The sequence below is a fragment of the Sceloporus occidentalis genome, unplaced genomic scaffold (assembly GCF_023333645.1).
Source record: "Sceloporus occidentalis isolate IW3139 unplaced genomic scaffold, rSceOcc1.0.p SCAF_2, whole genome shotgun sequence".
Taxonomy (NCBI): domain Eukaryota; kingdom Metazoa; phylum Chordata; class Lepidosauria; order Squamata; family Phrynosomatidae; genus Sceloporus; species Sceloporus occidentalis.
This window is the reverse complement of record NW_028316982.1, coordinates 262,136,200-262,151,992: the sequence shown is the minus strand read 5'-3', so window position 1 is coordinate 262,151,992 and position 15,793 is coordinate 262,136,200. Positions and strand designations below refer to the sequence as shown.

General features: G+C 40.2%; 1 protein-coding gene across 1 annotated transcript in view; it reads left to right on the top strand.

The window, feature by feature from the left end:
• The window catches only part of LOC149320074 (transmembrane protein 135), a 228,032-nt gene that overhangs the window by 63,459 nt on the left and 148,780 nt on the right, over window positions 1-15,793 (top strand). Inside the window, exon 5 of the mRNA XM_089512873.1 lies at window positions 15,453-15,518. Coding sequence (XP_089368999.1) covers window positions 15,453-15,518 — 66 coding nt within the window. The remainder of the gene's footprint in view (window positions 1-15,452; window positions 15,519-15,793) is intronic.

Sequence of the window (15,793 nt, the reverse complement as noted above, 5' to 3'; positions counted from 1 at the left end):
AGTATGCCTAATATATTTGGAAATAGTCTCCCCCTGCACACACATAACATCTAGTTTTCTTTTTGTCTCCCCCAAGATGCTGATCTTATCTTGGGCTCTCTGACAACATGGCTCCAATTTTCTTTTTCCCTGACATAAAATTGCTGTTAAGCATCCTAAACCTTTGACTAAGAGAGATTGTAAATCAAAATAAGTACATAATAAACTAAGGAAATTTGTTGGGTCATTCTGTTTGTCTCAGTGGCCCTGCCTGTCTTTAATAGAGCTCTTAATCTTCTAATTACTGTAAAGCTTTGAGAGGGCCTAGTTACTTTTTCATCGAAGGGTTAACTAATTTTCTTTTGAAGGGATTCAATTAGGAGCTATTACAATGGTTTATTGCTTCAGGGCAGTGAAACCTAGGAGTTCTGTGGGTTAATTTTTCAAAAATAAAGTTCAGAAATGAGGCAACTCTTTTCTTAGCTGTCAGTGTTTCAATAAGTTAAAACTGAGCTTATTCCTGAGTTTTTGATGAGAAAGTGAGTCTTTTAACATGTGGCTTCAATTCATGTTTTAATCAGAATATGGAAGTAATTACTGTGACATCTGAAACTGAGGTAGCAATAAAAAAATTATCACAAACAAGACAGCAGACACAAATTATTTTGTGTTTATTAATGGGTGGCCCTTTGGAAACTTTCCCCTTCGGCTAATTGGTTCCAGATATTTGAAAACTGAAATTGTTTTGACTGATATTCCTGCCCATATTTAACTTGAGCTGCCTAGATGGGGATGAAGTTGTCAACTATTAATGTCTTGTCTTCAGAAGGTTTGGTGAGGGTGATCTGACTAGTTGGTTTTCCAGAGAACACTTTGAAAACAGATGCTTGTACTTACCAGCTCTCCTTTTGCAAATTATTTATCCTATTTCTGTTGCAACCGAGGGTTAGTTTATTAGTTGCAAAGAGGCCAAGACTGATTAAATGCTTATGAAGAGGTTAAATACTCATGTAAGGCACACTTGTAAACTGACCAATGTTTTGGCAAATGTGTAAGACAATTACATGATTATGAAGGAATGATTTAAGCAGATTGTTATGTTAAAAAAATTGAATTTCAGCCACTGTTTGTTTAAAAGTATTGCAGTTCATAGTCTAAATGTAACTGCTCTTCTTATTAAACCAAACCGGGAGAGGCGGGGAAACATAAATAAATATTATTATTATTATTATTATTATTATTATTATTTGCTGAATGCAAAGCCAATGCATGTGTAAATTTCATTATTTACTCTATTTGGGACTATCACTTGGATTTAGGCCAGAGGTGGGAACCATGCAGGCCCCCAGTTGTTGTTGGACAGCATGCCATAGCCAGCATAGCTAATGGTGGGGAAAGCTGGGAGTTCCAGTCCAACAATATGTTTAGGGACCCCTGTTTTAGGTCCACACATGTATGTGATAGGCAGTTTTTAATCAAAATGAGGTAAGAAATATGTCAGTATCAGAAGACAGTTGTGTAAACTTCTGGTCCTGTAGATCACAGCCCATGATAAAAGAGATTGCTACAGTATACAGTTGGCCCGTCTTATTCATGGATATTTTATCCATGGATTCAAGCATCTATGGACTGAAAATATTAAAAAAATATAAATTCTACAAAGCAAACCTAGATTTTGCCATTTTATATAAGGAACACTATTTTACTATGCCATTGTATTTAGTGGGACGTGAGTATCCACCAATTTTAGTATCCACGGGGGGTGCTGGAACCAAACCCCAGTGGATACCAAGGGCCCACTGTATGACTGAATTAATTAAATTCTGAGATTGTATTACTTTTCTTTCTTAGATTTGGTTGTTTTTATTACTAAATTATACAGTAATATAAACACATGTACTTTCTCATAAGAAAGGTATAATGGCCTCTTTTCCATCCTTGCCTCAGTTATCCAGTATCTGATAAACTCCAGGTTAGATTAATACTTCACATGTCTGACAGCCTCTGCAAATAGTTTGAAATTACAGCTGGTTCAGAATGCAGCCGCTAACCTATTGACTGGTTCTACTATTAATTGTCATTTTTGTAAAATTTAAATACACTCTTCATTCTTACAGATATCATGGCAGTGTAGAAATAATAAAGCAATAACAATATGTTGCATTAATAAAAAACAAAAGTAACATGTGTAGTTAAAACAAAGAAAACCTGAGATGTAAATACCAAAGCGATTCCATGTTTGACTCTAGTCATGCTGTTGTGAAGAGGGTATTTCATAGTTCAGGTGCCACTACTGAGAAGGTGCTCTGTGCCGATGACATGTCATGCCACTGGGATATGTGTTTTCCTATTATCTAAAGTTATGGGCAGGCTGGTAAAAGGGTAGGTAGGTGTTTCTGTAAATACTAGGAGTGTGTTATACCACCTGCACTAGCTTCATACAGGTGCAATTTGAAGTACTAGACTTGACATTAAAGCTCTTCATGGCTTGGGACCAAGATACCGGGAGGCTAGGGTTGCCATAAGTCAGGACCTCCAAACCGGGACAAATGTAGGACAAGTGTAGGATAACATTTTCAAATGTAGGACACATTTTTATAAAAATGGAGGACACGCAAAAAATTTGGTGCTTTTTAAAAAATGTTAATATAAATGCATGTTTCTTAGGCATGATAAAAATGGAGGACATTTGGGCATTATTTCTAGACAGATGGCAGAAATGTACTTCCCTTTCTGGCCAAACACCCCTCCCCCATTCCAAAACACACACAACAGCACATTTGGGCATTTCACATGGCTTTACTTAACATGGCCTCTTGCATCAGAGGCTTATTCCATAACCATACCCCTTGGGTTTAACACTTAGCATGGTTTAACATGGCTATGCATATTGAACATGATGTCAAGGTGGTTTCACAGTTCTTGCACCAACTGTACTTCTCAGAAGTGTGTACTTGGTCAAGGGACTTCGGTTTTTCTTCACTGCGCATGAGTTTGTAAAAATCACAGCAATTTACATTGGCCATGCCTCAGAGGCTTGCTGATATCAATATCACCATTAAAGTACCAAAAACACACAGAAAAGGTACTTTGGAAAGTCACACTCTCTCGGCTTCAGAAACAGTGCGTGCATGCCTCTGAAGCTGACTCATATCATCATCATCATCATCATCATCATCATCATCACCACCACCACCACCACCACCCTATCATTGTCAAAACAAGGGAGACTTGTTAGCATTAAAAGCCCCCCCCCCCCCAATAAAAACACCTTGAGGCCTCTGGCCACTCACTCACTCACTCACTCACTCACCTCCTCCTCCTCCACCTCCTCCTCCTTCTCCTCCCCCCTCCTCCTCCTCCTCCTCCACCTCCTCCTCCTCCACCTCCTCCTCCTCCTCCACCCTCCTCCTCCTCCTCCCCCTCCTCCTTTTCTTCCTCCTCCTTCTCCCCCTCCTCCATTTGCCGCACGGCTGGGGCGGAGGGAGCGGAGGAAGAGGAGGTGGGTGGCGCAGTCGCACGTAGGAGGCGGGGACGCTGGCGTGGTCACACGCAGGAGGCGCACCATCTCCACCTTCGCCTCCTCCACGCGGCCGCGCAGCCTGGGGCAGAGGGGGTGGAGGAGGAGGAGGTGGGTGGCGCGGGGAGGTGGGAGAAGGTGGCGCGGCTGCGTGGGGAGGTGCCGCTTCTACCTTCGCCTCCTCCTCCCTATGCCTCGCTGCCCTCCTCTTCCTCCGACTCCTCCGCGCAGCCATGAGCGGTGGAGGAGGAGGAGGGCAGCGAGGCCCTGCGGGCCGCCGGGGTTGTCCCGGTTTTTGGCGGCACCTGGGACGGGAGGGGGACGGTGCTGCCAAAACCGGGAAAATCCCAGTTGCAGCTGGGTTATGACAACTCTACGGGAGGCACCATCTTTTTTCCATGGATGGCTTCCAGTAGAATCATAGAACCATATATCTGGAATGGACCACAACCCCAGCCTTGCAGCAAAACACAGCTAAAACACTCTTGAAAGATGTTCATTCAAAACTGGCTTTAAAAAACTCCACAAAGGAGTAGAGTCCACCACACTTTGAGGCAGTCCATTCCACTATCACACCATTCCTAGAATAAAGATGGCCTTCCTAAATGTTTAGATGGAATCGCTTTTCAGTGTGATTTCATCAATAAAAATAAAATTAAAAGAAACAGAAAGGATGTTCTTACTGTTCTGATATGAGCTGTGATTTAGGATTACTGGGAAATGAGTCTTTTCAGTGGCAGTGTTCTGGCTTTGGAATGATTGTTTTGCAGGCAGAATTGCCTGATATGCTGCCGGGATGTCTTCTATTAGGTGAAGACCTTTCGTGTTTCTAGACACTGAAACTTTAATTTTGTTTATTTTGTTTCTGTGTTATGCTACTTTTAGAGTATTGCCACATTCCTTTTGTGTATTCCTTTTGTTATATTGTGTCACACACACATTACCACAAGTTTGATAATGTGTGATAATTTACCATTACCAGTTTGATAAGGTGCTTGAAAGGGTGTGTGTTATTAATCTTAGGGAGGGGATACAAAATAAAGATACAGGTATACTTCCATGAACAAAGTAGATATGTTTCTTAGCATTAATATTTTTTAAACAGACATTTGGGCACCAGGGACAGAAATATCATGGAAAGTATCATGATAGATTCCTATGCCACAAAAACAGAAAAAGAAAAGAAAAGAAAAAGAAAAAAGAATAATAGAATCATAAAATCATAGAATCATAGAGTTGGAAGAGACCACTAGGGCCATCCAGTCCAACCCCCTGCCATGCAGGAAATCCAAATCAAAGCATCCCTGACAGATGGCCATCCAGCCTCTGTTTAAAGACCTCCAAGGAAGGAGACTCTATCACCCTCTGAGGGAGTGCATTCCACTGTTGAACAGCCCTTACTGTCAGGAAGTTCCTCCTAATGTTGAGGTGGAATCTCTTTTCCTGTAGTTTGCATCCATTGTTCCGGGTTCTGTTCTCTGGAGCAGAAGAAAACAAGCTTGTTCCCTCCTCGATATGACATCCCTTCAACTATTTAAATAGCGCTATCATATCACCTCTTAACCTTCTTTTCTCCAGGCTAAACATCCCCAGCTCCCTAAGTCATTCCTCATAAGGCATGGTTTCCAGACCTTTCACCATTTTAGTCGCCCTCCTTTGGACACGCTCCAGTTTCTCAATGTCCTTTCTGAATTGTGGCGCCCAGAACTGGACACAATATTCTAGGTGGGGCTTGAACAAAGCAGAATACAGTGGCACTATTACTTCTCTTGATCTAGACACTATACTTTTATTGATGCAGCCTAAAATTGCATTGGCCTTTTTAGCTGCTGCATCACACTGTTGACTCATGTTCAACTTGTGGTCTACTTGGACTCCTAGATCCCTTTCACATGTAGTTTCATTCAGCCAGGTGTCCCCAATCCTATATTTGTGCATTTTATTTTCCGCCCTAAGTGCAATACTGTACATTTCTCCATGTTGAATTTCATTTTGTTAGCTTTGGCCCAGCTTTCTAGTCTATTCAGGTCATTTTGAATCTTGGTCCTGTCCTCTGGGATATTAGCTATTCCTCCTAATTTGGTGTCATCTGCAAATTTGATAAGTATGCTCCCAATTCTGTCATCCAGGTCATTGATAAAGATGTTGAATAACACTGGGTCCAGGACAGAGCCCTGTGGGACCCCACTGGTCACTTCTCTCCAGGAAGAAGAGCAGTTTAATATGTTTCAGCAAAGTTTTAATGCAAACTATCAATATGGCTAGATTAAATTAAACAACCCGGTTAGATAATCCTTACAGAAGCAAACAAAAACATTCTGAACCTTCTAGAAAATTATTGAAAGCTCCTTCCAAATGCAAGTCACACACTCAGCTTTACAGGAAGGTAATGGCAAAGCTCATCTGAACAAATTTTGCCAAGAAAACCCTGTGATAGGGTCGTTGTAAATTAGAAACAAGATTGAAAGGATATAAGAACAACAACAACAACAACAAAGGCAGGCAGACAGCAACAGTAGGATTGGCTAGAGCAGGTTCTAATCCTTCTCAGTTCACACACTTCATTTTTTTACCACTGACATTCTTCTGCAAACTGCCACAGAAAGTTTGTGTTTCTCCAGCTGTCCTTTACCATCCCAGTGCATATGCTGCTAAAAAAATCTTCCAGCTAGACAGAAGGCAAGGAAGAAAAGCCTAAGGACACAGAAACCCTTTGTAAAAAGGAGCTTCTTTGTCAGAGGCGCTGATAACTGAGGCATGCCTGTACTCTTTATTGAAAACAGGCTCCATCATCTTAAATGAAAAGGAGATGTTTGAATTCAACCAGGGCTGCAAAGCAGATCTTTTCGGTTTGAAAACGCACCCAGAATTTAGCTGTGGAATTTGTTAAGAAATCACATATTGATGGAAATAATTTATTTTTATTCCACAGTTATTGATAGGTGACTGTGGGGACATGGAAGTACTTTTTTGGGAGTTGTGGCTTTGAGTACTACAAGCCTGCATATTGTTAGTAGAGTTTATGAACTATATGTCTTGATGCTAAGTTGGATTTAAATGATTTGTGGCAGAAATAAATGTCTGCTGGTGAGATAAGCTACTGCAGGAAACAGTCTTGGAGGGAGATGGGGGTAGCTGAGTACAGAAACACCTTACACAAGTTATAAGAACAGTGATACAATTGTTTCCTGGCATTCACCTAGGCAGGCTGGAAGTTCATTTACAGTCTACTTAACAACAGTGCTGTGCTAGTAAAACAACACTTACTGAGAAGTGTTGGATTGTTTCCAGCCCTTCTCCTTTTTTTTCCTAGTGACAAATTAATCTGGTCCCATTTTGTGCTCCTAATCACACAAAGAATTCTGTCCTGGTGCCCTGTTTATAAGGCTGTTAAATGTGTCATATGGTGTATCAGGATAATGCTTTGAGTTGTGGTTAATTAGCACAAATGAAGCAAAAGGAGTGCCACTTTATAAAATATACATATTTTAATTGCTGTAAAGCACACTGAGGGATTCATTCATTCCTGAATTATTAGCTCCACGGGCGCCAGCCTCAGTGCCTTTGCAGCCTCTGGAATCTAATAATGATTTGTCTTTGCATTGCTGTGACACCACCATTTATGCAGGGAGTAGTGCAGTTGTCCTGCGTTTACATGTTTGGTCATATTTCCAGTTTATTTTTGGTCTGGCAGTGTTTCTAGCAAGAAAAGATTGGGTTGTGTTAAAGTATGGAGCCAATGCTTGGAACTCAAAAAGCTGTCAGGGAAATGAGACATGATCAGTAGGCAGAATCAGTATCTAGATCTGGGTACATGATTTTCAAATTTGGAAACAGTCTTACTAAAGGCTGCCAAGAAAAGGGGTAGGTGTCCTCCAGATATTTTGGACTACAATTCCCATCAACAACAACCATGATTGCCAGTGGAAAGGGATTATAGCAGTTGTAGTCCGTAACTGCCTATTCCTGTTTCATAGGATGGAATAGCTCCTTCTTGATGACAATCTTCATTTGCAGTATATTCTCTCTCTCTCTCTCTCTGACACACACACACACACACACACACACACACAGAGAGATGGCCTTCTAGAATGTGTCATGATTGATCAGCCTTTTCATGGAGTTTTCAGACTCTTTGGAGTCTGAAAACCTTAACGTATTGTGAGTTTGATTCCACCCAGGGGCTCCAGGGTCAATTCAGCCTGGCATCCTTCCGAGGCTGCTAAAATCAGTACCCAGCTTGTTGGGGGCAATTGACCTACACGTTGTAAATCACTTAGAGATTGCTTATTGCTTAGTTCAGTGTGAAGCGGTATAGAAATGTAGCTGCTATTGATATTGCTGTATTGTGAGATCTTCAGAGCAACCCTCCTTTTTGGTTTTGCTTATCATGTAAAGAATTAGAGAAAAGATTGGCAGCCATGCCTTCCTTGCCCCTGCTCCAAATAATGGTATGGATGTTTAAATATATTTTTTCTTCACTTGGGCAATCCCGTTTTTGCATACTTGATTACTTAGGGGGATGTTAGTTTTATTGTGCCCGAGCAATAAAGAACAAAAAATCATTCTGGCTTTTTTAAATCAAAAAGGTAATTGAAAGTTCACCCTTGGACTGGGCAGTGCATTGTCCAGTAGTCATAGATTCTGCATAACAGCTAGGTATTTAATTCACATGTAGAAGTCAGCAGACATGTAGTTTCTTTTTTACAGTACTTTGTATTGCTAATCAGTTGCATGATCTCATAGTTTATATTCTGTGAAACATTTTCATGGCCATGTCAACGTCAGTTTTCAAAGTCTGTTATTCCATGCCTTGTTGGGCAGCCAGTATACTTCCTAGAGAAAATGACCAGTTTTAGAAAAGTAAATACCCCCTTATAATGCATACCAGAATGGGTTTCTTGACCTTCTAATTGTTTTCACCCAATTAATTGTAGATCTTTGGGTCCACTTTGATGATACTCTAAAAGTAAATATTGCACCAACTAACTATTTCTCTATCAGATTACATGTAACCTTCACCAGAAATGATTTTGTTCTAATTAGCCATCAGTCTAGACAGAATGCAAGGGTAACTTTAAGAAATGTGAAATAGGTTAAATCTTGTTCTTCTGTTTCTGATTAGTTTGGAGGGATTGTATGGCATATGTGTATCGAAACAAAAAAGCTTTGTCTGTCACTCAGATTAGACGCAACTGGTAATATTTATTGTTTACTCTTGGCTTGTGATAAATTACTAGCAGTCAGGGCAAGATACAATTTTCATTTTTTTCATGCATAAATCACTGAACTCAGCTAATAGATGTGAAAAACCCGCAATTCAGTGGTAGTGTAGTCTTTCATTTATAAATATTGCATACCCAAACTTACTTCTGCCTTTGGGGAATGTAAAAGATGATATAACTATGCAGTGTAAAAGTATTTTGACAATAATTTCAAACATAAATCTTCTGAATCACATAGTGAATCCATTGAATCTGAACTGGTTCAGAGTTTATTGCAGTGAGTGCTGGCCAATGAGATGCTGAGGTATCTGATTTGCTATTTCCTTTAAAATAGATTGAGTTTTCAGGAGTACATATGAGCTGTGGAATGGAAGTCTTCAAAAATATTGTGTTTTAGTGAGACACACATATATGTATCTGTTACACCTATTATAAGTAGTAGTACTTATTAATGCCAGTCGTTCAATTCTACAGCCTCCTACTTCTTCCATCAGAATCACCAATCACCCCTTCTCCTCAAGCACCCCCTGTACCCTCGAAATAGCTCCTTGCCTAAAGACATCTTCTGAATTTGGCTCATGTTAAATTTGAATTAGGTAATTTGGGCAAATTGGAGAGAATTTGGTACTCTGTGACGTCTGTCTGCTTTGCTTGCAGGGATATGCCTGTTTGCCCCTTTGTCTCACCACATTAAAGGTGCTACAGTTAACATGCTTGTATGTTGGAGATGACTTCAGAAACAAATGCTGAACTCTGCATTTTGGCTACAGAAACTAAATGCTCACTTATAGGATGGGGAATCTTGACTTAGCAACAGTACATGTGAAAGGACCTTGGAATTACTCTTGATCATAAATTGAATATGATGCAGCACTGTGATGCTGCAGCAAATAAGGCAAATAATATTTTAGAATTGTAGTTCTAAAACAAGTGCAGTAACAGTCTGACTCCTACTATAATTTGCACTAGTTTTGGCAACTCATTTTAAGGAAGATATAGTCGGCCTTTCTTATACATGGACTTTTTATACATGGATTCAAGCATACACAGTTTGAAAATGTTAAAAAAAGTATAAATTTCAAATATCAAACCTTGATTTTCTATTTTTTATAAGGGACACCATTTTGCTATGTCATTATATTTAATGGGACTTGAGCATACACGGATTTTGTTATACACGGGGGATCTTGGAACCAAACCCCAGCGTATAACAAGGGTCCACTGTAATTGACAAGTTGGAGCAGGTTGAACGGCAACAAGGATGATAAAAGGTATGGAGAACAAAACATATAAGGAAAGATTAAGGGAACTGAGCCATATGTTTTGTCTGGTAAAACAGAGTGACATGATTGCACTCTTTAAATATCTAGAAGGCTGTCGCAGAGTTGGATAATATTATTATTATTAAGCTTTATTTATATAGTGCTGTAATTTACACAGCACTGTACATACAGTCTTTTTAATAAGATGGTTCCCTGCCCTCAGGCTTACAATCTAAAAAGACATGACACAAAAGGAGAAGGGAATGGTGGCAGGGAAGGGGATCAGGTCCTGCAGTTCTTCTCTCCCTCTGAGGCCTGGACTAAGGCAGATGGATTGGAGGAAGGCTCTTATTCTTCTTAAGGGTAGGCCCAATGGAGTTGGGCCTGCTGTTTCTCCCAAGAGTCCCGATCCTAGGCCAGATGGTGTCAAATTCCATGGAGGGAGGGCTCTTCTGCTTGTGGGTACAGGTTTGTTCTCTGCTGCCCCAGAGACTTTTTTGTTCAGGCAGGCCTTCAGCTATTCATTGGCTATTCGCTGTCTTATAATAAGATGTGCTTTACTTCTATTTCCATTATTATGCTCTGAGCACTTTTAAAATTGTTTTAAATTAGTGTTTTAATTTGATTGCTTATTTAATTTTTTTAGAAAGTATTTGTACTATATATTGTTTTGGCTACATTTTGTTTAAAATTTATTTGTGTTAGGAAAAAGTTGGGAAGTAAATAAAATAACATAAATACATTCCAGGCAGGATTTAGGAAACATAACTAGTATGATCAAGCATTAACTTGTTCAGGTCCTGCCCAGCTTCCAAAATCAGGTGTGTTCTGGGTTGTAAGGAGTAACCTGAGCTGACTGGAAATTAAAAGGACAAAGAAGGGTACAAATTACTTTGCATCGGATGTGTTCCTTCTCTGCAAGACTGAGACCACCAGAATGCAGATTAATGACTGCCAGGCCTAGCCGGATCAAGCAAAGCCAGGCAGATAGAGTACCCATGTCATCTTATCTCAGTCAGGTGGGTGTGTACTTTAACACTAATTATGATATGCAAGAGACACCCAGACAAAGTTTTGCATGGGGCTGCTATAGATGCTGAATAGCACCAAAAACTTAAACCCTAAACATGTTGCCTTGAAACATTCTGCTGTTGATTTCAGTGATGTGTGGAAGAGGAAGCTGTTTTAAAAGTTGGAGAAGATTTGTTTTTAATGATAGGCTAATCAGAAGCCGCTTGCTTCGGAAGAGGCAAGCATATCAAGGAGACAGATTCTTCATGATGTAGCAGTGTCTGGTAGGGTGTGTGTTAGTGGAGCAATTACTCTGATCCAGATTTAACTCTGAACTTTAAATGAGCTCTGTAAGGTTCTGAAACTATTTGGGGGATAGCAGTCAGTGTCTTGAATGGTTCATTTAAAATTCAGGTGAAAACATGAAACAGATTCTCCACTCCAGTGTCATGGAAAGCAACAGGTCTCATGGCCCTGACATGATCAATTTTGTGCTTGCTGAGAAATGCACAGTTCCCATACTTAATAATAATAATAATAATATGTTTTATTTATAGACCGCTATTCCGCGATGATCATAGCGGTGTACAGTAAAATCGTTAATACAATAAAAATACAGTTAAAGGAGGGAGAAGTCTCATCCTTCAGGCAGTCCAAGATGTTGCTGGTCTGCCTGCTGGCTCCCTCTGAGGCCGAGATGACAGTTGAAGAGGGAGGGGCCTCTTCCTTCAGGCAGACCTTGATGTTGCTGGGTCTGTCTGATGGCTCCCTCTGAGGCCGAGATGACAGTTGAAGAGGGAGGGGCCTCTTCCTTCAGGCAGTCCCTGATGTTTCTGGGTCTGCCTGATGGCTCCCTCTGAGGCCGAGATGACAGTTGAGGAGGGAGGGGCCTCTTCCTTCAGGCAGTCGAAGATGTTGCTGGTCTGCCTGATGGCTCCCTCTGAGGCCGAGATGACAGTTGAGGAGGGAGGGGCCTCTTCCTTCAGGCAGACCTTGATGTTGCTGGGTCTGCCTGATGGCTCCCTCTGAGGCCGAGATCATTTTAAAACTTGCATTCTTAACTGCCATAGTTCCAGGAGATTTGGTTCAATTGCCTTTCTTTCTGTGAATATTTGAATAAACTCAAAGGCAGTCAGAAGGGCTGAGCAGATGGGCCAGGATAGTATGGGCTCAGCTTGTGCTATTCTGGCCATGGTGGTGACCCGGGTTGGGTCAACATGGGGATGGGTTCACACACCCATCCCTGCACCCACCTGGGACAGGACAGATGCATGCTCCTTAATTTGCCATGCATCACCCTGACTAAGATGCCCTGTCTCTTGTTGCCACATAGAAACAGGGTTTCTGGCCACACCCACGTGGCCAAGCATGCTGTTTCTGCATTGGATGCAGTGGTGGAGGGCTTCTCAGGGCAATGCATGGCATGGTAAGGAATGTTGCAGGGGATCGTGTGAACAGTTGTGGCATTTCAGGGAAACTGCATGGCAAACCAGAGGTAAATTACAATGGAGCATTAGCTGATTACCCTGGAGTCAGGCTGGATCCTCTGGATCTGTGTCTGGTCTTGTAAGATTGAGCCTGATCCTTCCCCAGAGGTTTTAGCTTGCATTATCTTATCTAGATGATGTGAGGCTGGGGAAACCTAGGTCTTTTGGCCCGTGTAGACAACTCCGAAGATACTGTGGCCTGTTACAGACAGCCAAAATAAAGCTGCTTCGAGTCACTTTGGAGGTATGGTATTTCAATGATACATGCGTCCTAAGAGTCCAAAGGCCGCACCAAAGCCACACTCCAGTCCTAAAGACTGGAGTGCAGCTTTGGTGAAGCTTCCAGACTCATGCATCATTGAAATACTATACCTCCAAAGTGACTCGAAGCAGCTTTATTTTGGCTGTCTGTAACAGGCCTGTGTCTCTGTTTCAGAGTAATTTGGGAGGTACACAAGGAATTTCAGGGGATATATACCTTTGGATGTGTGGAGTGTGCCTATGTGGTTGTTCCTGCATACTTTTCAAAAGCACTGGAGGATATATACCTTTGCCTCAATGCAGGCCACATTTCAGATGTGGGCATTTGACAGTGTGGTGAGTAACAGTTTGTGCTCTCTCTGTGTACCTCTTTTTAACTTTATAATTTTGTTTTTAGTAATTTGATAATAGTTTTCTAATTGATCTGATCATGATTTGTACAGCTTTGTGCACAGCTTGGGAAAGATTTCTATATGGTAACAAAGGGGTGAAACAGACTGCACCTTTGCACAACTGTTCAAGTAGCTTCAGAACACAGCATTTTGACAGTGCATGCTCTGAAGCCACCCAGAAGCTAGCTTCATACCACCCAGCTGCCCACATGTGGGTCAGCCTCTGGGTGTTCTGGCAGTGTGGCATTTACACGCTACATGCTGCTGGAGCGCCTGAAAGCTGGCTTCAGTCTGCAGGGGGCAGAAAAGCCAGCTTTTTCCTGGGGCAAAAAGGAGTGGCTATTTGCCACTTCTTTTTGGACTGACAAAAAAGTGTGTGGTTGCCATGGTCCCAATCTGGCTTTCTCAGGTGTGACTTAAACCTGCTCCTACGGGGCAGTCTTTTTCACCCTGAAGTGGGTTGAATAACTTAGATAAAACAAAACTTTAAGAAAGCAAAAAGTACTTGTACAAAAAGTATATGTTCCTTAGGCATTACATAGTTTAATAATAATAATAATAATAATAATAATAATAATAATAATGATGATGATGATGATGTTATTTATTTAAAGCTGTTAAGACTTTAAGAGCAAAACCTGTATGCAGTTTTTTAAAAAAGCTGATGACAGCTTGAATAAAAATTTGCTGGGTTGCACTTTCTAATTCTGTACAGTAAGAGTACAATATTAAAATTTGGAAAAGATTTGTGTGTGAAATTTTTAAAGAAAACATACATTCATAGCAGAATTACCATTTAAATTAAGCAGTGCCAATAATTTTTAATATCCCTTCTCATTTTAATTTCTCTTTCTTTCATTTTCTTTTTAAATGAAACTTTGCTAAACTTCATGTGCACTTCGAATACTTTTCCAGGGCTTTATGTTAATACAACTTCTTATACATCCCAGTTACTACTCTCTCTGACTTGACTAATTGTGTAAGCCCTTTAATACTTAGCTGTCTCTGTATACATTAAAAACTCCACAACCCTACTATTGAGCAGCTTTGGGATCATTGGGTACTTCCTTCCCCCACACCCATTTAAGTAGGTCACTTCGAGTATAGTTCTAATCTTCTTAGCAACATTCAGCACACGTGAGTGGTGATTCTATCAAGAAATCCACAGTCCTGGATTCACAAATGCTGTGAATCTAACTTTTTCTCTAAGGAGCTTTGACAATTGATTTTAGTTGTGTGACTCCAACTATATTAAAGGAAGTCTGTTACTAGTAGAAGAAGAATGAAAGTCACACACACCACTGGTTCTCAATGGAAACAACAGGAGCTTAGCAGTATTGACAGAATACACTATTTGACTGAGACATCCTTAAAATGTTGGTGGAAAGAATGGATGAAAAGAATCAGTTCTGAAGAACACAAAGGTTGAATAAGACTCTCAGCCCTTTAATCTTCAAGAGGGTGAAGGAGAATTAGGTCTTGGAGTTGGTATGAACTTCTCGTGGGTGTAAATGAGCTAATAAATGGAAGCCTGTGAGTTGGCCATTGCAACTTGGGAAACAAAATGTTAAAAGAAATAAAAGTGCTTATGGACTAAGACATGAAGTGTGGGGAAATATTGGTTATGTGTGTGCTCACCCACTAGCTGCCCTTTTAAAGGGAAAAAATACCAATTATCACTATGTATTTCAAAAGTTATCTGTGTTGTGTCACCTGTTCAAGCAACCTTTTGGAATCTGGCCACTGCATCCCTCCTATAGTGAGTTAACCGTTTAGCTCTTTCATTCATGACCAAATGACAAACACTGATAAAACAGCGAATACTTAGTGTGTTATTTTTCTTTTTCTCAATTTTAGCTTCAAAAGTATTGTATGGTATTAGTGTTTTTGAAAAAAGAGAATTATTTCATGCCTGTCCTTTCCAATTAATGACCGTTTTTGGAAACTCTTACATTTTCTTTAATAGTTTTGTATCAAAACATGACAGATCTTTTTATTCCATAAGAGATATCTGTGAAGTTATTAAAGGCATGTCTACACTTTATATTTAATTTTATAAAATCAACATCTTTTATTGTTACTTATTATTTTACTATGTGTTCTATTGTTTTATTACAATATTATTATTATTATTATTATACTATTATTTTAATATAATAAGTGCTGATTTAACAAAAACTGGCATTTGTGAGTATGGGATTTTCTCCCATCAGCAGCATGTCAGGTTTCAACTAACAATGCATGAGAAAAGACACCTTCATTTTGTGCTTTTAAATTGACTCCTTTTTGAAATAACTTTCTCTTTTTGTACGCAGGCCACAGAAACACTATTTCGCATGGGAGTTTCAAGGGGTACGATTACTCCTCTAAGACATGGAGAGGTAAAGTCATATTTGTTTGCCTTTATGTACAGAATACTTTTAAAATCAAAATTTTGTGCAAATAAATACTTGTAGTTACTGAGAGGGAAAAATCACCACAATCATTCCTCTATTAGTTATCTCCACACAGTCCTGAGAAGAGTAAGTGGAAAAGAAAATGTGGAAGATATTCTGAAAGAACATATGGGTGACTTCCAGGGAAATGGAACCAGAACACCCTTCACTGTCCAATTTTGTTGCAGCTGCGACTTGTAGAATGGCTAATGCCTGAGATG